Source organism: Babylonia areolata, chromosome 23 (assembly GCF_041734735.1).
Source record: "Babylonia areolata isolate BAREFJ2019XMU chromosome 23, ASM4173473v1, whole genome shotgun sequence".
NCBI classification, from domain to species: domain Eukaryota; kingdom Metazoa; phylum Mollusca; class Gastropoda; order Neogastropoda; family Buccinidae; genus Babylonia; species Babylonia areolata.
The window spans coordinates 39,357,113-39,380,282 of NC_134898.1; the positions used below are offsets into that span (position 1 = coordinate 39,357,113).

At 43.4% G+C, this 23,170-nt stretch overlaps 1 protein-coding gene across 1 annotated transcript in view; it reads left to right on the plus strand.

Annotated features, from left to right (window-relative positions):
* The window catches only part of LOC143297921 (organic cation transporter protein-like), a 30,324-nt gene extending 8,354 nt beyond the window's left edge, over positions 1-21,970 (plus strand). Inside the window, exons 6-11 of the mRNA XM_076610505.1 lie at positions 2,039-2,207; positions 5,076-5,303; positions 6,596-6,822; positions 9,609-9,790; positions 11,919-12,070; positions 20,515-21,970. Of these exons, the coding sequence (XP_076466620.1) occupies positions 2,039-2,207; positions 5,076-5,303; positions 6,596-6,822; positions 9,609-9,790; positions 11,919-12,070; positions 20,515-20,614 (1,058 nt within the window). The 3' untranslated portion in view covers positions 20,615-21,970. The remainder of the gene's footprint in view (positions 1-2,038; positions 2,208-5,075; positions 5,304-6,595; positions 6,823-9,608; positions 9,791-11,918; positions 12,071-20,514) is intronic.
* Positions 21,971-23,170: the final 1,200 nt, after the last annotated feature.

Consider the following 23,170-nt stretch of genomic DNA (forward strand, 5'->3'; position numbering starts at 1 on the left):
TAGTAAGTAAAACCTGAAGTCCTTAAGTTTTAATAAGATTTGATAAAAAAAAAACTGAACTCCTAAAGTTGTCTTGAGTAGGTACACGTTTTTTCTTTCTCCAAGTTTTAGTAAGTAAACCTGGTCCTTAAGTTTCCAAGATTTGATAACAACTTAACTCCTAAAGTTGTCTTGAGCAGATAACGTTTTTTGTTGTTTTTTTTTGTATGTTTGCTTGGTTGTTGTTTTTTGTTTTTTTGTTTGTTTGTTTGTTTTTGTTTTGTTTTTTTTGGGGGGGGACGGGCGGGTTGGGGGTGGGGGGAGGGGTTGTTTGTTTTTCAAATTTTTAGTAAGTAAAACCTGAAGTCCTCAAGTTTCATCAAGATTTGATAAAATCTGAACTCATGAAGTTGTCTTGAGTTGGTTCACTTTTTTTTTCAAGTTTTTAGTAAGCAAAACCTGAAGTCCTTTAGTTTCATCAAGATTAAAGAAAACAAAAACAAAAAACAAACAAACAAACAAACAAAACTTAACTCCTAAAGTTGTCTTGAGTAGGTACACGTGTTTCCCCCAAGTTTTTGAAAGTAAATCTGGTGCTTAAGTTTCCAAGATTAAAAAAAAAAACCCTTAACTCCTAAAGTTGTCTTGAGTAGGTACACCTTTCTTAAAGTTTTTAGTAAGTAAAACCTGAAGTCCTTAAGTTTCAATAAGATTGAATAAAAACGTAACTCCTGAATTTGTCTTGAGTAGGTACATGTTTTTTTCCCAAGTTTTAGTAAGTAAACCTGGTCCTTAAGTTTCCAAGATTTGACAAAAACTTAACTCCTAAAGTTGTCTTGAGTAGGTATTTTTTCAAGTTTTTAGTAAGTAAGACCTGAAGTCATTAAGTTTCATCAAGATTTGATAAAAAATCAAATCCTAAAGTTGTCTGAGTAGGTACACGTTTCTACAAGTTTTTAGTTAGTAAAACCTGAAGTCCATAGGTTTCCAAGATTTGATCAAAACTTAACTTCATAAAGTTTCTAGATTTAATAAACCCCACATGCTGAAGTTTCAAGTTTTGATAAAATGTTAACTCCTAAAATTTCATTTTTTTAATATAAAAAAAAACTTAGTTTTTTTTTAACCTTACTAAAGTTTCGAGTTTTAATCAATCTTAAAAGCATTTCCCGATCTTATAAACATGCCTAATTTCAACTGTATATTTTTGCGTAACATTTAGTAAATTGCAGAAATTGAAAACACATTCTGGAGCAATATACGTTGTTGTTGTTTTTTGTTGGTTTTTTGTTTGTTTGTTTGTTTTGTTTTGTTTTTTGGGGTTTTTTTTTTTCAAAACGAGATTCGTCTCCAATTATTGACGTACTACACTCTTTGCAGACCCTTACACACTCTCTCTCGCTCCCTTTTGTGTTTGTGTCCATATGCCTCTGTCTCTGTCTCTCTCTCTCTCTCTCTCTCTCTCTCTGTCTGTGTGTGTGTGTGTGTGTGTGTGTGTGTGTGTGTGTGTGTGCATTTCCTTTGAAAATACAACAAAAAAAAAAGCCAAAAAGCCAGAGAGAGCTTAAAATTAGCATCGAATTTTCATCAAAATCAGTGGAGTGGATCTTGGTAATGCCCAGAACTGAACCCTGGTTCATTCCGTCGCAAGAAGATGGGGGAATGAGGGGGGGGGGGGTTAGGGGGAAAGCCAAGCATGTGGGGAGCAGGGGCCCTGGGGGGGGGGGGGGGGGGGGGAGCTGAGGTGATGAGAGGGGGTTGCTTTGCGATAATTCTACCCACCAATGAGAGAGAACCCCCTCAGAATCATTATTTGAGTGTGCGTGCATGCTAGCTAGAAAAAAAAAAAAAGAGTTCGTGTCTCTCTCGTCTGGGCGTCGGTCAGTCCCAGTCAATAATCATCGTGTCCCTTTTCTGTGATGTACTCTGGGTGATTGAAGCAGGTTGAAAGAGAGAGAGAGAGAGAGAGAGAGAGAGGGGGGGTTCTGGGGTTAGGTAGTGGGTGGTTATTTCATCTCTTCCCTACGCTCTCTTTTTCGTTTCGCTCCCCACACACCAGTCGTGGAGATGGCGGGGCCGGACAAGCGCAACACGATGGGGTCCCTGGTGTGCATCATATGGTCCATGGGGCCTTTCTTGGTGGCGAGCATCTCTTACGTCCTGGCAAACTGGAGGCATCTGCAATTGCTCAGCGCTGTGCCCTATGTTCTCCCTCTGCTGACCTGGCGGTACGCAAAGCACAAATATGATGATGATGATGATGGTGGTCATGACAACAACAACAACAACAACAATAATAATGATGATGATGATGATGATGATGATGATGATGATGATGATGATGATGATGATAATAATAATAATCATGATGATCATGATGATGACTATGATGATGATGATGATGATGATGATGATGATCACAATCACTATCATTCACACAGTCCACCTCTCACTCACTCACTCACTCACAGGTGTTTACAGTTCCCACGGCTTACTTCGGTCTGGCCTTCATCACACACCCTATAATAATAACGAAGGTGGAGGAAGAGGAGGAAGAGGAGAATAAGCAGAAGAAGAAAAAGAAGGAGGAGGAGGACGAGGACGAAGAGGAGGACGAGAAGGAGGAGGAGGAGAAGAAGAAGAAGAAGGAGGAGGAGAAGGAGGATTAGGAGAGAAGAAAAATGAGGAGGAGAAGAAGAAGAAGAAGGAGGAGGAGGGGGAGGAGGAGAAGAAGAAGGAGGAGGAGGAGGAGGAGTAGGAGAGAAGAAAAAAGAAAAAGGAGAATAAGGAGGAGGAGGAGGAGAAGAAGGAGGAGGAGGAAGAGAAGAAGAAGAAGGAGGAGGAGGAGGAGGAGGAGGAGAAAGAGAAGAAAAAGAAGAAGAAGAAGGAGGAGGAGGAGGAGGAGGAGGAGGAGGAGGAGGAGGAGAAACGAACCAACCAACCAACCAACCGAAACCACAAGTGTTTAATGAAGGTGTCATGTTTAATTCCCTTCAATGGTTCATCGGTGAATCAGAGGAGCGTCATACGCAAAAAAACTGCACTATGCACTGTGTATCTTATTCTTCTTATTCTCATTGCCCAAAAATTACAAGCCCATACCGTATGACTCCCTTTCCACACACTCACCACCACCCACCTCCAAACGTTTGTGTCTCACCAATATCTCCGTTTCCTTTCAACCCCTCCTCCCCTTTCAACCCCTCCTCCCACCTCCAATAGCCCAGTTTCCTTTGACCCCACGCCCCACCCCCTACCCTTCCAAACTTTTGTGTCTTGCCAATATCTCCATTTCCTTTCAACCCCCTCTCCTTTCCAAACTATTGAATCTTACTAATACCTGTGTTTCATTTCACACACACACACACACACACACACACACACACACACACACACCACCGTCTCTAAACTTTTGTGTCTTACAAATACCTCCGTTTCCTTTCAACACCCTCCCCCCCCCCCACCTCCAAACGTTTGTGTCTCACGAACAACTCCTTTAAATCCACTCCCCCCCCCCCCCCCACCCCTTTCCAAACTGTTGTGTTTTACCATGCCCTCCGTTTCCTTTCAACCCCCTCACTCCCCACCTCCAAACTTTTGAGTCTCACGAACAACCCCGTTTCCTTTCAATCCATGCCCCCCCAACCCCCTCCCCACACACACACACCCTTTCCAAACTTTTGCGTTTTAACATGACCTGCATTTCCTTTCAACCCCCTCACTCTCCACCTCCAAACTTTTGTGTCTTACCATGCCCTCCGTTTCCTTTCACCCACCCCCCTCCTACCAAACTTTTGTCTTACCAATACTTCTGTTTCCTTTCAACCCCTTCCCCCCACCTCCGAACTTTTGTGTCTTACAAATACCTCTGTTTCATTTCAACCCCTCCCACCCCCCCTCCAAATTTTTGTGACTTACCAATACCTCTGTTTCATTTCAACACTTCCCACCCCCCCTCCAAACTTTTGTGTCTTACAAATACCTCTGTTTTATTTCACACACTCACACCCCACCACCTCCAAACTTTTGTGTCTTACCAATACCTCTGTTTCATTTCAACCCCTCCCACCCCCCCTCCAAACGTTTGTGTCCTACAAATACCTGTTTTATTTCACACACTCACACCCCACCACCTCCAAACGTTTGTGTCTTACCAATACCTCTGTTTTATTTCACACACTCACACCCCACCACCTCCAAACCTTTGTGTCGTACACATACCTCCGTTTCCTTTCAACCCCCCCTCCCCCCACCTCCATCTCTAAAATTTGTGCCTTACCAATACCTCTGTTTCATTTCAACCCTCCCCCCCCCCCTCCAAATTTTGTGTCTTACCAATACCTCTGTTTTATTTCAACCCTCCCCCCCCCCCTCCAAATTTTGTGTCTTACCAATACCTCTGTTTTATTTCAACCCCTCCCACCCCCCCTCCAAACTTTTGTGACTTACCAATACCTCTGTTTTATTTCAACCCCTCCCACCCCCCCTCCAAACTTTTGTGACTTACCAATACCTCTGTTTTATTTCAACCCCTCCCACCCCCCCTCCAAACTTTTGTGTCTTACCAATACCTCTGTTTCATTTCAACCCCTCCCCCTCCAAAATTGTGTGTCTTACAAATACCTCCGTTTCCTTTCACCCCTCCCCCCTCCCCCCACCCCCATCTCCAAAATTTCTGTCTTATCAATACCACTGTTTCATTTCACAAACTCACACCCCACCACCTCCAAACTTTTGAGTCTTACCAATACCTCTGTTTCCTTTCACCCCTACTCCCACCCTCCCTCCCAACCCTCCATCTCTAAAATTTGTGCCTTACCAATACCTCTGTTTCATTTCACACTCACACACACACACACACACACACACACACACACACACACACACACACACACACACACACACACACACACACAGCCCACCACCTCCAAACTTTTGTGTCTTACCAATACCTCTGTTTCCTTCCACCACCACCCTCTCCCCCTGCCCGCCGCCCACCTTCGCCCCCCACCCCTTCTCCTGCCAAACGTTTGTGTCTTACCAACACCTCCGTTTCCTTTCAACCCCCCTCCCCCCGACCCCCTCCACCCCACCAGCCTTGTCCCAGAGTCACCACGATGGCTGCTCTTCAAAGGACGTGCCTCAGAAGCGATACGTGTGGTCCGTGAGGCTGCCCGCTTGAATGGTATGGTCCAGCCTGCGGAGGATGTTCAGGTGACGGACCTCCCCGGGGACTCCCAGGGCGCCACGACCAGCCAGAGCGTTCGTCAGATGGTCCGCCACCACCGCCTCATCGTCCGCACCCTCATCGTCTTCTTCAACTGGTGAGTGAGGGTGGATTTTTTTTTCCTGTGTGTGTGTGTGGAGGGAGGAGGGGTGTGGAGGGGATGTGTTTGTGTGTGTGTGTGTGTGTGTTGTTTTTTTTCGTGTGTGTGTGTGTGCGTGTGTGTGTGTGTGTGTGTGTGTGTGTGTGTGTGTGTGTGTGTGTGTGTGTGTGTGTGTGTGTGTGTGTGTGTGTGTGTGTGTGTGTGTGTGTGTGCTTGTATGTGTGTGTGTGTGCGTGTGTTTGTGTGTTTGTGTGTGTGTGTGTGTATGTGCGTGTATGTGTGTGTGTGTGTGTGTGTGTGTGTGTGTGTGTGTGTGTGTGTGTGTGTGTGTGTGTGTGTATGTGTGTGTTTGTGTGACAGGATGAAAAGTGAGTGAGGTGAATTTTCCCGTGCGTGTATTTGTGTGTGTGTGTGTGTGTGTGTGTGTGTGTGTGTGTGTGTGTTCGTGTGTGTTCATGTGTGTGTGGTGAGGTGTGGGGCGTAGAGGGAGAGGAGGGGTTGTCGTTATTATCTTAATTGTTGTCCTCACTGGTGTTGTTACGATCACATCCTCACCATCACCACCACATTCACCATCATTCATACACACGCCACCAACCTACACCATCGTCATCACAACCACCATCATTCATCTGCATTCCACCCTCACCATCACCATCACCACCACCACCACCACCACCACCACCACCACCCTCATCATCACCACCGTCACCACCATCCTCACCATCACCATCACCATCACCACCACTACCACCACCCTCATCATCACCACCGTCACCACCACCCTCATCATCACTACCACCATCCTCACTATCACCATCACCATCACCACCACTACCACCACCCTCATCATCACCACCGTCACCACCATCCTCATAATCACCACCGTCACCACCACCGTCACCATCACCATTACCACCGTCACCACCACCCTCGCCATCACCCTCACCACCGTCACCACCACCCTTACCATCACCATCACCACCGTCACCACCACCACCCTTACCATCACCACCATCATCATCATTCACTAACAAACCACTCTCCCGTCACCACCACTTCCACCACAATCCCCATTATTCCAACACCTTCCACTTCTCCTCCTCCTCCTCCACTACCTCCTCTCACAACCACCATCACCACCACCCTCACCATCACCACCACAGTCACCATCATTCACACACACATCCAACTCTCCTCACCACCATCACCACCACCATTACACTCACCACCCACCCACTACCTCCTCCCCCCCCTCTCCCCCTTCCCTCTCCTTCTCTCCCTGACAGGGGAGCGGTCAGCATGGCCTACTACGGGCTGACTCTGAACGTGGCCAACCTGGGGGGCAGCCTGAGGGTCAACTTCCTCATGTCCATGGCGGTGGAGCTGGCGGGCTACTTCCTGGCCTGGAGCCTGCTGGACCGACTGGGCAGGAAGAGAACCCACTGCCTCACCATGATGCTGGCAGGGCTCGCCTGCCTGGCCACCATCTTCCCCTTCCTCTACCTGGGCCCTGGTCAGTGGTTTTGTTGTTGGAGGAGAGTGTCTGGTCTGCAGCAGCAGAAGAGGAGTTACTCGCTCAGTCAGGGGCTGTGGTAAGGGGGGGGGAGGAGGAGAGAAGAGGAGAGGGTGGGGGTGGATAGGCAGAAGAAGGGGAAGAGGGTAAGGGGCTGAGAAAGAGAGAGGGGAGGGGGGGGGGGAGAGACTCGAAACTCAGAACTCAATTTTTTTTTTTTTTTTTTTTTTGGGGGGGGGGTCTTTGTTCGAGGATTAGAGAGAGAGAGAGAGAGAGAGAGAGAGAGAGAGAGAGAGACAGACAGACAGACAGACAGAGACAGAGAGAGACAGAGAGAGAGAGAGAGAGAGAGAGAGACAGAGCGAGAGAGAAGGGGAAGAGTAAGGATGAGGCCACCATCTTCCCCTTCCTCCACCTGGGCCCTGGTCAGTTTTTTGGTTGGTTCGGGAAGAGTCTGGTCTGCAGCGGAAACGAATGATGAGCGCCCAGTGGCAGCCGTCAGTCGGCTCTACCCAGGTAGGCAGCCTTTGGTGCAAATGTCCCCGTGTATGTAAAGCGCTTAGAGCTTGGTCTCTGACTGAGGATAGGCGCTATATAAGTATCCACATCAATCAGTCAATCAATCAATCAGCAGCAGAATAAGAAGAGTTTGTCAGTAGATATGTGGGGTGGGGTGGAGGGGTTGAGAGGAGAGGAGAGGGTGGGGATGGATAGGGAGAAGATGGGGAAGGGTGAAGTTGCGGCGAGATAGAGAGAAAAGGATAGAGAGACAGACAGGCAGACAGACAGACAGACAGACACAGAGACACAGAGAGAGAAACGTTTTTTTAGTCAAGAAATAACATTTTTGGCATGGCCTATCCTTCTCGTTGCCGAGAGAGAGAGGGAAAGAGAGAGAGAGAGAGAGAGAGAGAGAGAGAGAGAGAGAGAGAGAGAGAGAGAGAGAGAGAGAGAGAGAGAGAGAACTCAGGAACTGAAAACTTTTTTTTTTATTCAAGGATTGATATTTTAGAAATGGCTTATAATTCACGTCACAGACACACAGACACAGACACACACACACACACACACACACACACACACACACACACACACACAGAGAGAGAGAGAGAGAGAGAGAGAGAGAGAGAGAGAGAGAAGGGGAAGGACTGGTCAGTGGGGATCGGTAAGCATGAACGAACTTGCCAGCGCAAAGTTTGAATTTTGTAGTTAAGAATTCCATACACTTCGGGAACATTCTTAACTCTAACAAGCAAACCTAGCGCTGGAAAAGATCGCCTCATGCATCCCTGGCCTGAAGAAGGGTCAAGTCAGTAGCTATGGGGGAGACACATGGGAGGGAGGAGGGAGTGGACTGAGGAGGAGGTAGAACAGGTAGGGTGATAGGTGCACACAAGGGCTGGCTAGCGCGTCGGGTCAGACTGCTGGTAGAGGCATCTACCTACCAGATGTGGTGTAGTGTAATATAAAGGACAAGAGAGGCAAGGCCTCCAAGCCTCACTTGTGATACACTTTTTAAAAAAAATCCAAGCTTTTTGTGTATTGAGTATAATTTCAAAATGTAATGTTTAAGGTGAGAAAGATCAGTTTAAAGCAAATTAAGTCCCCTAGCATTAATTACAGAGTAATTTCCCTTTTTTTACTATCTGCACCAAAACGTTTGCAAATAAATAAAACTTCCATGCTTAGCAAAAGAAGTTCCTGTTTGAACAAAAAAATTATAATAATGACTGCTCTTGTTGTTGGGTCAGAATATCAGATCAAAGTGCCAAGTTTAGAGAATACAAAAAAAAAAAGAAAAAAAAAGAAAAGAAAAAAGAATATAACAGTAAATGCAGTTTGCATATAATTAGGCTTCTTTCTTTTGTGTGCCCATCCCAGAGGTGCAAAATTGTTTTAAACAAGATGATTGAAAAGAACTGAATTTTTCCTATTTTTATGCCTAATTTGGTGTCAACTGACAAAGTATTTGCAGAGAAAATGTTAATGTTAAAGTTTACCACGGACACACACACACACACACAGACAACCGAACACCGGGTTAAAACATAGACTCATTTGTTTACACAAGTGAGTCAATAAATAAAACTGCAGACAAAAACAAACAAACAAACAAAAAAAAACAACAAAACAAAACGTAAAAAGGGTGGCGCCCTCAGTGTAGCGACGCGCTCTGCTTGAGGGGAGCAGCCCAAATATCACAGAGAGAGATTATGTAATACCCCCATCAGACAGGAGCTGTATTGTATTGATTTCTTGTAAGATTTCTTTGTGTGAAATTCGGGCTCCTCTCCCCAGGGAGAGCACGTCGCTACACTGAGTGTGCCACCCGTTTTGGGTTTGTTTGTTTTTTTGTATTTTTTTCCTGCCTGTAATTTTTTTCCTATCAAAGTGGGTTTTTCTTTTTGTTGCCGTGGATTCTTGTACGTGCGCTAAGTGCATGCTGCACACGGAACCTCGGTTTATCGTCTCATCCGAATGACTATCGTCCAGACCACTACTCAAGTTTTAGTGGAGGGGAGAAAATACTGACTACTGTGCCGTGATTCGAACCAGTGTGCTCAGATTCTCTCGCTTCCAAAGCTGGCGCGTTACCTCTAGGATACGATACAATACAATACAATACAATAACAAGAACAATGGGTTTTCTTCTTGAGAAACTGAAACTTCCTTCCTCATCCCCCTCCCCCCCCCAATCACCCCCCCAACCCCTCCCCCCCACGCACCCACACACACCCCTTGTCCAACCCCCACCCCCACCCCCCTCCCAAACCACTACACCACAGAGCACGGCTGGGTGCTGACAGCCCTGGCCATGGTGGGCAAGCTGGGCATCTCGGCAGCCTTCTCCTCCCTCTACCTGGTGTCTGCTGAGCTCTTCCCCACCGTCATCAGGAACTTCGCCCTGGGCTGCTCGTCCACGGCTGGGAGGGTGGGGAGCCTCACCTCTCCTTACATCGCTGACTTGGTTGGTTAATTCAAGGGCACCTGTTTTCTTTTCTTTTAACGTTTTATTATTATTATTATTATTATTATCATTACGTTTTTTGTGGGGTTTTTTTATTTTTTTTTTTTTTTTATAATAATTTCAACATCTGGGCGGGTGGGGCTTCACCTCTCTTTACATCGCTGACTTGGTTGGTTAATTCAAGGGCACCTGTTTTCTTTTCTTTTAACGGTTTATTATTATTATTATTATTATTATTATTATTATTATTATCATTACGTTTTCTGTGGGGTTTTTTGTTTGTTTTTTCTCTTTTTTTTAATTTTATATAATTTCATAACATCTGGGCGGGTGGGGAGTCTTACCTCTCTTTACATCGCTGACCTGGTTGGTTAATTCAAGGGCACCTGTTTTTCTTTTCTTTTCTTTTAACGGTTTTTTTTTTCTTTTGTCTTCATTATCATTACGCTTTTTTGTGGGATTTTCTGATGTTTTTATGTTGTTGTTGTTGTTTATAATTTCAACATCTGGGCGGTTGGGGAGCCCCACCTCTCTTTACATCGCTGACTTGGTTGGTTAATTCTAGGGCACCTGTTTTCTTTTTTTTTCTTTCTTTTTTTTTTTTTTTTTGTCTTTATTATCATTACGTTTATTTTTGTGGGTTTTTTTTGTTTTGGTTTGTTTTTTTTAATATAATTTCAACATCTGGGCGGGTGGGGAGCTTCACCTCTCCTTACATCGCTGACCTGGTTGGTTAATACAAGGGCACCTGTTTTCTTCTCTTTTTTTCTTTTTTTGTTTTTGTTTTGTTTGTCTTTATTATCATTACGGTGTTGTTTTTTTGTTTTGTTTTTTTTTATATATAATTTCAACATCTGGGCGGGTGGGGAGCTTCACCTCTCCTTACATCGCTGACCTGGTTGGTTAATACAAGGGCACCTTTTTTTTTTCTTCTTTTTTTTGTTGTCTTTATTATCATTACGTTTTTTTGTGTTTTTTTTTATTTTTATATATATATATAATTTCAACATCCGGGCGGGCGGGGAGCTTCACCTCTCTTTACATCGCTGACTTGGTTGGTTAATTCAAGGGCACCTGTTTTCTTTTCTTTTAACGTTTTTTTTTTTTTTTTTTTAATTATCAGTACGTTTTTTGTGGGTGTTTTTTTTCTTTCTTTTTAGAATGTTTTTTTAATATAATTTCAACATCTGGGCGGGTGGGGAGCCTCACCTCTCTTTACATCGCTGACCTGGTTGGTTAATTCAAGGGCACCTGTTTTTCTTTTCTTTTCTTTTAACGGTTTTTGTTTTCTTTTGTCTTTATTATCATTACGTTTTTTTGTGGTTTTTTTTTTTTTTTTTCTCTTTTTTTATAATTTCAACATCTGGGCGGGTGGGGAGCCCCACCTCTCTTTACATCGCTGACTTGGTTGGTTAATTCAAGGGCACCTGTTTTTCTTTTCTTTTAAAGTTTTTTTTTTTTCTTTATTATCATTACGTTTTTTTGTGGGTTTTTTTGTTTGTTTGTTTTTTCTCTTTTTTTTTATAATTTCAACATCTGGGCGGGTGGGGAGACTCACCTCTCTTGACATCGCTGACCTGGTTGGTTAATACAAGGGCACCTGTTTTTCTTTTCTTTTCTTTTAACGGGTTTTTTTTTTCTCTTTTGTCTTTATTAGATTCAAAGAAATTCAATCCTTTTGCCTCTTTTGGGGTGTTGAGGATACAATACAATGTCACTGAATCACAACTTCAGTCCAACGATGTCTCCAAAACACGCAAAAAAAAACCGCACACCCACGCACGCACACACACACACGCGCGCGCTAATGATAATGATTTGCAACAAAACAAATCAAACTTAAACATAGTGAAAAGTATGTTCTGCAAGTAACTAAAGTTACACACCCTTTCCAAGTTTTATGAATTTACTTAGATTAAGTTGTGTTTTCTTCCCAGGTCTGAATGAATTGCATAAACCGAACATTGGAATATGTGATTTATATTTACGTGGTATCAATTTATTTCTAATTGCAGTGTTTTGGGGACAGTCTGAAACAAAAATGAAATGAATCCCCAACAGCACCCATATAACGTTCCTTGCAAATTCAGTTGTTGTTTTTTTCTGTTTTCGCTTTCTCTTCTTGCAGTCCTTGTACATCGAAGGGAGCTTTGGCAAAGTTCTGCCCCTGATCATATTCGGCAGCGTCACTGTTGCTGCGGGATTGGCGAGTCTCCTACTTCCGGAAACTCTGGGTCGTCAGCTTCCGGATTCCATTGAAGATGCCGCCAACTTTGGAAAGTAAGGAATGTTTTTTTTTCTCTCTCCTTCCATGGTCTATCAAAGTGAGAGGTGTGTGTGTGTGTGTGTGTGTGTGTGTGTGTGTGTGTGTGTGTGCGCGCGCGCGCGCGCGCGCGTGATTATAACTATATTTCTATGTATATCTGTCATTTTATCTCTGTTACGATCTCACTCCCCCCTCCCCCCCTCTCTCTCTCTTTCCCTCTCTTTCTCTGTGTGTCTCTGTCTCTGTCTGTCTGTCTGTCTGTCTCTCTCTCTCAAATTTGTTGATTCATTCAGTTGGTTGGCTGTTGGACTTTTCCAACGGATTTCGTTACCTTTTGTTTTATCTGTAAACGTACCACTCGCTCGTGGGTGCAACTTTATAGTGATTTACAGAACATCGGATTACATGAGTCAAGCCTGATCTTTGTAAGTTCTGCATGTGCTTGGATTTACTGGTTGCACGTATGTGTGTGTCTGAGTGCGCGCTTTCGAACGCGAGTTCGCGCGCGAGTTTATGTCTGCAATCTCGCTGGATAAAATTGTTCACATTAGTGTTCGTCTGGGAGCTTTAGTTTCAGCCTCAGGTTCTCAAGGAGGCGTCACTGCGTTGAAGGTAAACCCATGTACGCTGCACTACATCTGCCGGACAGATGCGTGACCAGATAGTATAGCATAACCCAACGCGCTTAGTCAGGTTCTAAATGCATGCGTTTTTCAGAGTGGATTTCTTCTACAAAATCTTGCCAGAGGACAACACTGTCGTCGCCATGGTTTTTCTTTTTTTTTTTTTTTTTTCAGTGCGCCAAGTACATCCTGCATTGTCTCATCCGAACGACTAGACGATCGGTTCGATTGAGCTTCATAACCCCCCGCCCCCACCCCCCACACAACCCCTCCGCAAAAAGATAAAGAAAAAGAAAAAAAAAAGAAACCCACGAGAATAACTCATCCATCGACTCTATAAACCATTCTGCTAAGTTCGCTTCTTCCCATTTCCGGTCCATTGTCTCGTTAGTTTCCGTGCCAGTCAATACATGTCCACGGATCGCTTTTAAACGGTCAGTCACATCACATATCTCACCCCGTAGGCCCGCATGACAGCCTGCAGGAAATGCGTGTACATTGCAAAGTAACGTGTGTCAATCAGAGATCGCAAATGAAATACCCGTTGCGCATCCTTCTGCGAACAGGAAAAACGTCATTTCCGATCAGAGAGAGAGAGAAATGGGGAAAGGCAGGGGGGAGGGGGGGGGGAGGCGAGGGGGGGGACGGAAGAAGAAAGACACAAAGAAAGATGGAGGGAGGAGACAGAGAGAGTAGAGACAGAAGCAGACAGTGGTTTATTTTACAGGTTAGTCAGGTGTGTGTGTGTGTGTGTGTGTGTGTGTGTGTGTGTGTGTGTGTGTGGTGCGTGCATGTGTGAGTATGCACAAGTTTTTGTATTGATATGCACTTGTATGTATCCCAATTTCTACTGTATCTGTATTTGTGTATGATTTTCGATTTATGTTCGTACCTTGTTATGTACTATCCCCCCCCCCATGTCCCCCCCCCCAGACGCCCCAATATTCCTTGTGACCCCGGTACACTTGGTAATAAGACATATTCTGTTCTATTCTATTCTGAGAGAGAGAGAGAGAGAGAGAGAGAGAGAGAGAGAGAGAGAGAGAGAGAGAGAGAACGAACGAACGAACGAACGAACGAACGAATGCACGAACATTTTCATTTTTACCACATACCCTCATGAAGGAGTGGTGTGTTCATCGATGCAACAAATTTAACACTGAATCTTAAAATGAACTAATACAACCACACCTACAACTGACCAACCGAATCTAATGCCTCATACAAATAAATGGCAACCTATTTAACAACGTCTTTTATTGACAGACGTCATTAGCAATATCAGTTTGAATACAGAAGAGTGTCTTGAAAACTTCTTAGGGGGTAATTGTTCTCTTGGATCATAAGGGGAAGAACAACAAAACACAAGTCACTGGTGGTCTCCATCCTCTTATATGGATGTGAGACATGGACACTGATGGCAGAAACAGAAAGAAGAATCCAAGCATTCGAAACCAAGTGCTTGAGGAGACTACTACACATCTCCTGCAAGGAGCACAAGACCAATGACTATGTGCGGAACCTGGACAGCAACCTTGTTGGGCCCCAAGAACTACTGCTGGCGACTGTCAAACGACGGAAGATGGTATGGTTTGGTCACGTCATACGACATAACATCCTCTCCAAAACCATCCTGCAAGGGACTGTAGAGGGAGGGCGCAGACGGGGGCGGCAGAGAAAGAGCTGGTCCGACAACGTCAAGGAATGGACCAAAATGACGATGCCAGATCTCCTCACGGCAGCTGCCAACAGAACGGCGTGCCGAGCTATGACATCTTCCTCATGTCCCCCCAACGACCCCAGCGGTCGAGGGAATGAGTGAGTGAGTGAACAAAACACAGAAAACTTTCACGTGCACCTTTGCAAAATGGACAAATGAGATCACTTTCAATATGTGGCCTGTAACGAAAATGATGAACAGTAGTAATATCAAACAAACCAGATCTAGATTTTGTCATTATGAATTTTAAAATGTTTATCTATTTTCCTTGGCTTATACTTTGGAATACAGTAGCAACTGATTATTGAACTGTCAATATAAATCCAGTCATGAGAGAGAGACAGACAGAAAGACAGAACGGGAGAAAGAGAGAGACAGAGACAGAGAAAGAGACAGAGACACACAGAGAGAGGTTCGGCGCTTTCTGCTTGACTTATCGTGTGTGTGTGTGTGTGTGTGTGTGTGTGTGTGTGTGTGGTGTGTGTGTGTGTGTGTGTGTGTGTGTGTGTGTGTGTGTGTGCGTGCGTGTGTGTGTGTGTGTGTGTGTGTGTGTGTCTGTCTGTGTGTCTGTCTGTCTGTCTGCATTCACCACTGATAATGGTATCCAAGCCCAAACGTTCTGAGAACCTCTTCTCGTTTGTTTCTATGGGGTTTTCTTTTGTGACAATAAAACTATGCCTCCCGAACATTGTTTCAGATATCAACCAGCGTACACAGTGTAAGGGAAGCAACCGCGGTTATTCTTTGTATCGTTTGTGAACTCGTAAAGAGAACAATTCATGATCGGAACTGTCAGGTGAAAAGCTGGGGAAAATTGGGATAGTGTTCGTGTTCAGTCTAACCGATGGGTTGAAACGAGAGAAAAAAATTGTTTTTTTTTCCATTTTCAAAGTTGTAACTGACTTTCAGGTAATAATAACACTTCTGTCGACTGTCCTACAAAAATTTTAATGTAGTTTTCGTTTTACTTTTAGTCTCTTTTTATATATATATTTTTTTTAAGAGCTCTCTTTTTTTTGTAAGTTGAACACTTGTGTTTGAAAGGACACTCTGGCCATATCTTTGTGAATGTGTGTGGTGGAGAAGTGGGGCAGGATAGCACTGTAAAAAGGGGTTAGGACGGTGTGTGTGTGTGTGTGTGTGTGTGTGTGTGTGTGTGTGTGTGTGTTTATTGGCGGGGGTGAGGAGTAAGCGGCAGGGAAAGGGCGATATCGTCGTGATCAGAAATGTTTTTATCTCGCATGTCTGTCTGTCTGTGTATCTATCTTATTATGTCTATCTGCCTGTCTATCTATCTATCTATCTATCTGTCTGTCGATCTATTTGGCAGTAAGTCTGTTTGTCTATCCAACTGCTTTCAGAGACAGTTGTTTTGCTGTTTCACACACACATACACACACAATATAGATACATATATATATATATATATATATATATATATATATATATATATATATGAGAGAGAGAGAGAGAGAGAGAGAGAGAGAGAGAGAGAGAGAAATACAGACACGGACACAGACACACACACACACACACACCCACACACACACACACACCCACACACACACACACACACACACACACACACACACACACACACACATATATATATATATATATATATATATTATATATATATATATTACCTGATCAAGAAAAAAAGTGATCCCTCTGCCTGTCTGTCTGTCTGTCTGTCTGTCTGTCTCTCTCTCTCTCTCTCTCTCTCTCTCTCTGCGTGTGTGTGTATGCGTGTGAGTCAGTCGTTACTTCTCTTTTTTTTCACCCTTTGTTGTTGTTTTTTGCATGAGTTAAAAAAAGCATTACATTGAAACAAATGAAGATTCCAAACTCCAGGAACACCTGCTCTGCAATTTAACAAACGCAGATGGTATATTTTGCCATCGACATCACGATTGTGGAAAAAAGAATGCAATGCATCTTCATCATGTAGCCTTCCCGTTCGAATCGGATATGTAGGTATAGATTTCCACAGTTCGTTATCACTATGCCCAGACAGTACACTGCTTGTTAAAGGAGTAGGCGTGATTTCTGTATGAACCACCGTGTAATACGAAGAACCATTCTACGTATGAAAAGGTCAACCACTTTTTTTTCTTTTTTTTTTTCCATGTGAAATTTAGTTGATATTAGTATTTTCGTCGTCCGTGTTGTCGGCCTCAAAAGGGCAACCAGTTTGTTAAAGCGAGATGTAGTTGTTATTATGATTTTCGTGGTGTTTGATTGAGATGTGTTGCCGGCCTCGATATGCTTGTAAATATGACTTCTTCAGTAGGCAACCAACCTAAAGCCGATATTGCCTAGCGCTTCACGTCAATTCGTTTAAAGAGATGGTTTACAAATGAACATTCATCAAATTTTGTTGTTGTTGTTTTTTTGTGGGTTTTTTTAATGTTATTTTCAATCCACAAAAAATGCGAATTTTCAGATTCATCTTATATCCAATTAACAAGTGGAAAGACATTGTACCAAAAGACAGAAATCATTCCTGCGAGCAGCCAACTTTATTATCATTATCAGTAGCAGTCGTACTAGTTGTAGTAATATTTCTATTTTATATTACATTACTATTCGCTAAGGAGGTTTACATCGAACGCACATGTTCAGTTACCTTCGAGACGTATTCATTCTCCTGCTGCTTAACAACTGCAGAGGATCGAACTTGAAACAAGTCAATTCGTGGATCAGCCCTTGACGGACAGGTCATTTCCCTTCTGACCATTGAGCGGGCCACACCTGCCTCTTGTTTGGCCTTCCGTCTGGCTGACCCTGTCCACTTCCGTTCTGTGATGAGCGGCGCTATTCTGGGAGTCTGTCTTGGTTGGGAGAGAAGGCCATTGTCTCTGCTGTTGGCGGGCGCAATAGCCGAGTGGTTAAAGCGATGGACTTTCATTCTGAGGGAGGGTCCCGGGTTCGAATCTCGGCAACGGCGCCTGGTGGGTAAAGGGTGGAGACTTTTCCTATCTCCCGGGTCAACATATGTGCAGACCTGTTTGTGCCTGAACCACGTTCGTCTTTATATGCACGCAGAAGATCAAACACGCACGCTAAAGATCGTGTGATCCATGTCAGCGTTCGGTGGATTATGGAAACAAGAACAAACCCAGCATGCACCCCCTCCCCCGAAAACGGAGTATGGCTGCCTGAATGGTGAGATAAATGAATAAGACGGTCATTCACGTAAACTGTTACATGTCTGTATGCGTGTGTATGTGTGCGTAACTGAAACCTGATTGAATGACACAGGAAACGAATGGCGAGCACCCAAATAGCAGCTGTCAGTCGGCTATACCCAGGAAGATAGCCTTTTGTGCAAATGACCCCATGTTTGTAAAGCGCTTAGAGCTTGGTCTCTCACCGAGGATAGGCGCTATATAATTACTCATATCAGCTGTAAGGCAAGGCAAGAAGTGTATTTCACGTGCCTCATTGGGGGAGGGGGGGGGGGGGGGGGGGGAGGCCTTGAAACAGCACACACATACATCGATTTTAAGAAAGCATTCGACAGAGTTTGGCACGCTGCACTGTGGGCAACTATGAACCTCTACAACATCAATGCCAACCTAATCAAAGTCGTACAGAGCCTCTATGAGAATGCAACAAGTGCAATGTTTCACATCACCTCATAGGTGATTGGTTTCGGACGGTCGGTGTGCGCCAGGGCTGCCTGCTCTCACCTACTCTCTTTAATCTATTTCTTGAGAGAATCATGGAAGAAGCACTAGAAGAACATGAAGGAACAGTGAGCATTGCAGGGCGAACAATCACAAACTTGCGCTTCGCTGATGATATTGACGGATTAGCTGGTCACGAGCAAGAGCTAACAGACTTAGTGAACCGCTTAGAAGAAAAATCAACAAAATTTGGTATGGAAATCAGCGGGGAAAAAACAAAAGTGATGACAAACAGCAACTTCACATCAGAAATCAAAATCAAAGACCAGAAACTTGAAAGTGTTCACAGATTCAAATATTTGGGATCTATCGTGACAGACGAGGGATCAAAACCAGAAATACTGTCAAAAATTGCCCAGACCACAGCCGCAATGACCAAGCTCAAACCCATCTGGAGAAACAGAAAAATCGCCATCAGTTCCAAAATCAGACTGATGCGCTCTCTGGTCATGTCAATCTTTTTATATGCATGTGAATCAAGGACCCTCACAGCGGACTTAGAGAGAAGAATAAGAGCTGTAGAAATGAAGTGCTTCCGAAGACTCTTAGGCATCTCATACAAAGACCACATCACGAATGAAGAAGTCAAGAGACGCATCCGCAATGAAATCGGGCCCTATACTGACCTTCAAACACTCGCCAGACAACGAAAACTGAAGTGGTTTGGTCATGTCACACGCTCCTCTGGTCTTGCTGAAACAATCTTACAAGGCACAGTGAGGGGAGGAAGAAGAAGAGGCAGACAAAGGAAGAGATGGGAGGACAACATTCGAGAGTGGACAGGCATGGAGCTGAGAGACACCCTGAGAGCGGCCGAGAGACGCGAGGACTGGAGAAAGGTGGTTGACAAAGCTTCGAAGGCGCCCCAAAGGATTCGGAATCTGAGGGATCGGTGACGATATAGATAAAAAGTGATGCAAAAAACAAAACAAAACAAAAAAAACAACATACAATAAAGCTAACTTTAGCAAACATGGAAATTATACAAATCAAGTCAAATTTCCTCAGTAACTGAATAATAGCACAAACAACCATTTACAAATCAAAGTAAAAACGTAAAATCTCCACGGTACTTGACTGTTTTTCCTTACCAATAGACAAAGTTCTATCGAAAAGAAATACGTATGGAAGAGACAAAGGGTTTTGATTTTAACAGTACTCTCTTTTTTTTCCTTTTTTTTCAGAAAACAACAAGTTGAACTTAATTGTTTTTGGATGGGTTTTATAGTACATAGACAAACATTTTTGTCTGATATTGTCAAAAAAAAAAGTGCGGGGGGGGGCCGTGGTGGGGCACAGAAACACATTAACGAAATCCATCAGCAGTGTCGTTTACGGAACATCTTTTTCACAGATTCTTTCATTTCTGGGTAAATTGTCAGTAGGCTGTTTATTAACAGGCAGTGTGGTTGTCTCAGTTGATCGTCTCCCTTTTTGGTCGCTCCCTCTCTTTCTCTGTCTGTCTCTCTGAGACCCCAGCTCAGTGCATCATCTTATTTTCTATTCCACACACATACACACGTAAAGCACGTGCGCTCACCTGCATGCTCTAACCGTTCATACTCCCATTCAACTTGTCACTTCTTGCTTTGACAATGGCTTTTCTGCAGGGGCCGAATTCAAGACAACTTCATTTTGCCTTGAGGCAAGTTACCCTTGACATGGTCGGGACCCGCGGGTACAGTTTACCTTGAAGGTAGCTAACCCATCGTCTATGATTGAATATCCTGGTGATTCCCTTCTGCGCATGCTCTTCTCACCCCAATACAGTTCAGAGTATTAGGAAAACACGTGCAATCCACAAGCAGGAAAACTTTCCCCTCAATGAAAACAATGCTTCAAAAGGATCTGCTATATTTACTTCTGCATCATGGGCAGTCACCCGCTGCAGGTTAGTAAGGGTAAATTTGCCTTCAGGCTTGTAGACCCGTGGGTAGGCTCTTGTGTTCTTGAATACCGGATATTGCTTACCCTCGGGCAGTTTGCCTTGCCTCAGGCAGATTACCCACTGGTACAAATTTACCCGCAGGCACGACAGTCTCTTGAATAGGGCCCTTGGTGGAGACGAGTTTGGAAATAAGAGCTACTGTTCTTGGAAAATTTGGAAATATCGTGTATACACCCTTCAGTTTATTTTCAAAATGAGGATTCAGATTGAAATTTCTACTGCTTCTATGCCATCATTCATGAGTTAAGTTTTCACCGCACGATGACCTCAAACACGAAAAACCAAAAAAACTCATGTCACACGAACAATGGGCGTCCTCAAGGACAATCATCTGGTGTCAGTCTTTGCGAATAGAATCAACAACTTAGAATATACTGTTATCGTTTGGGTTTGTTTTTTTTTTTAGATTATTATATATGATTTTATCGTTAACTGCCTTTGTTTTCTTTTTCTTTTTTTTTCTTTTTTTTTTCAGAGAGACAAGAAAGAGCACTCCAGAGGAGACTGAAATGGCGGAACGCAATGGCGGCAAGCAGGACCATCCCTTGCTTGGGGAAGATGAAAAGAAAGAATGAATGACATATTCACACACGCGCTACTGAGCGCACACACACACACACACCCTATAGTATGTACTCACACACACACACCCACACACACACACACACACACGCACACATAAACGAGTGCGCTTGCACGCATTTATGCAGGCCCGTCCACCCATTCCCCTTGCATACATTCACGTGGACGCGTACACACGTACTCCACTTTCACCACACAGACCAACTCACACGCACATGATTTACGTATGCACGACAACCCCTAAACTTCTCCACCCTACATGAACACACACACACACACACACACACACACACACACACACACACACACACACACACACATGCGCTTATGTGAAATATTAATACTGCGATGGACATGTATTTAGAAATGCTTGTCAATGATGATGTGAACATGTCAGCTGGTAAGAGTGAATCCGAGTTTGATAGATGAAAGTGTGCAACAGCTCAAGTTCTAATTTGATTGCTTGTTCATGTTGTAAAACATCATATGGGGTTGATGGGGTTGGGGGGAAGGAGGGGGGAGACAAAAATATTGTGTTTGAAACCAAATTTAATGAAATCGGATTAGTTTAGTCGACCACATAGGACCGTCTCAGGATTACACACATACGCAAGCACGCACGCACGAACGCATACACACACACACACACACACACACACACACACACACTACACACACTCACACACAAACATACGCACGAACGCACACACATGCACACGCATACACAGACACACAAGCTGACACGTAAACACACGCACAAACGTACATTTTCACGCACATATGCATACAGAGAGAGAGAAGGAGAAACACACACACGAACACACGCACGCACGCATGCACGCACGGCACGCACGCGCGCACTCATATAGACCTACTCTTTGAAATCAGTTTAATAATTGACTCAGAAATGTATAACTTTCTTTTTCCGATTGTACTCAGCTGCGTTCTTTTTTTCTCTCTTCTTCTTCTTCTTTTCCAATATTTATTTTTTTTATGTTTTAGTAATTATCTTCATTTGTTTTTTCGGGCCGGGGGAGGGAGGGGGGCATTTTCAGCCGCCCGAAGTAATCTTTCTTTCTTCTGTGTGGGTTTTGTGTGTGTGTGTGTGTGTGTGTGTGTGTGTGTGTGTGTGTGTGTGTGTGTGTGTGTGTGTGTGTGTGTGTGTGTGTGTTTAATAATTATTTTCTTCTTCTTTTTTTCCTTGTCTTAAATTCGATGTGGTCTTTTTGCTCTTCTCCAGCTCTTCCTTTACCCTTTTTTTTTTGTTACTATTCTCTTCTTCTTCTCCTCCTCCTCCTTCTTCTTCTTCTTCTTCCTATCGTTCTTCTTCTTCTTCTTCTTCTTCTTCTTCTTCTTCTTCTTCTTCTTCTTCTTCTTCTTCTCTTCATCATCATCATCATCATCATCATCATCATCATCATCATCATCATCATCATCATCTTCTTCTTCTTCTTCTTCTTCTTCTTCTTCTCTTCATCATCATCATCTTCTTCTTCTCCTTCTTCTTCTTGCTGCTATCGTTGTCTTCTTCTTCTTCTTCTTCTTCTCGTTTTATTTCAATTTATTCATTTATCTGGTTGTAGCCAATGGTTGGCGTACATTGCTATTCATTTTCTGTTCTGTTCTATTCTTTTACTTTGTGTTCTTGCACGCTATTGTCACTTCATGTAAAACAATTTCTAACATAATATGACGTTAATCACGTGATGCTTTGGATGTGTCGTGCATGATTTTTTTTTTTTATTTATTTTTATTTTATTTTACGCATTGTGATGCAGTGTTACATATAATCCATAATATATAATACAGCTACATAAAAATATTCTGAACAATTTCCAAGCTTATGTTGTGCTAATTTTCTTTCACTCACCTTGCCTTTTTGTGTGAGTGTTTGCAAGCAATGTGCATGTGTTATTTATGCGTATGTGTGCTTGGGTACGTACCTAAGAGTGTTTTCAGAAATTAATAATAATAAAAAGTCGATAAAAACGAAACAAACGGCTGCAAATAGCAGACAAAAACAACATAAAAATAAAACAAATCAATTAAATGAAACAAAACAAAGTTGAGAATCACGTCAAGAACTTGGCGAGGTGGGAAGAGAGTTCAAAGTGATGATGATTATGATGACCTGCGCTGTCTTGTGGGTTTTTTTTTTTTTTCTCTGAAATTCTGCTTCCTCGGGATGTTGTTCATTTGCTGAATTTAAAACGAATCAACAGTTCTCCACTAGCTGTTCTATTTTCCAGAGGTCATTACTCACCCGATAAATACGTTGAATACATCGTTGCACTGATGAGTGCGCACATTGAAAATATGACCACGTTACGTTTCTGCAACAGACTGATGTTATTTGCTGTTTAACGAACGTAACATGACACCTTGATGAATTAAAAGTGCTTTTGAAGGAGGAAAATAAAAGAAGAGTAGACGCGCGCACACTCGAGAGAGAGAGAGAGAGAGAGAGAGAGAGAGAGAGAGAGAGAGAGAGAGAGAGAGAATGAATGAATTAATGAATGCATGGATGGATGGATCTTTGTTTTCCAACG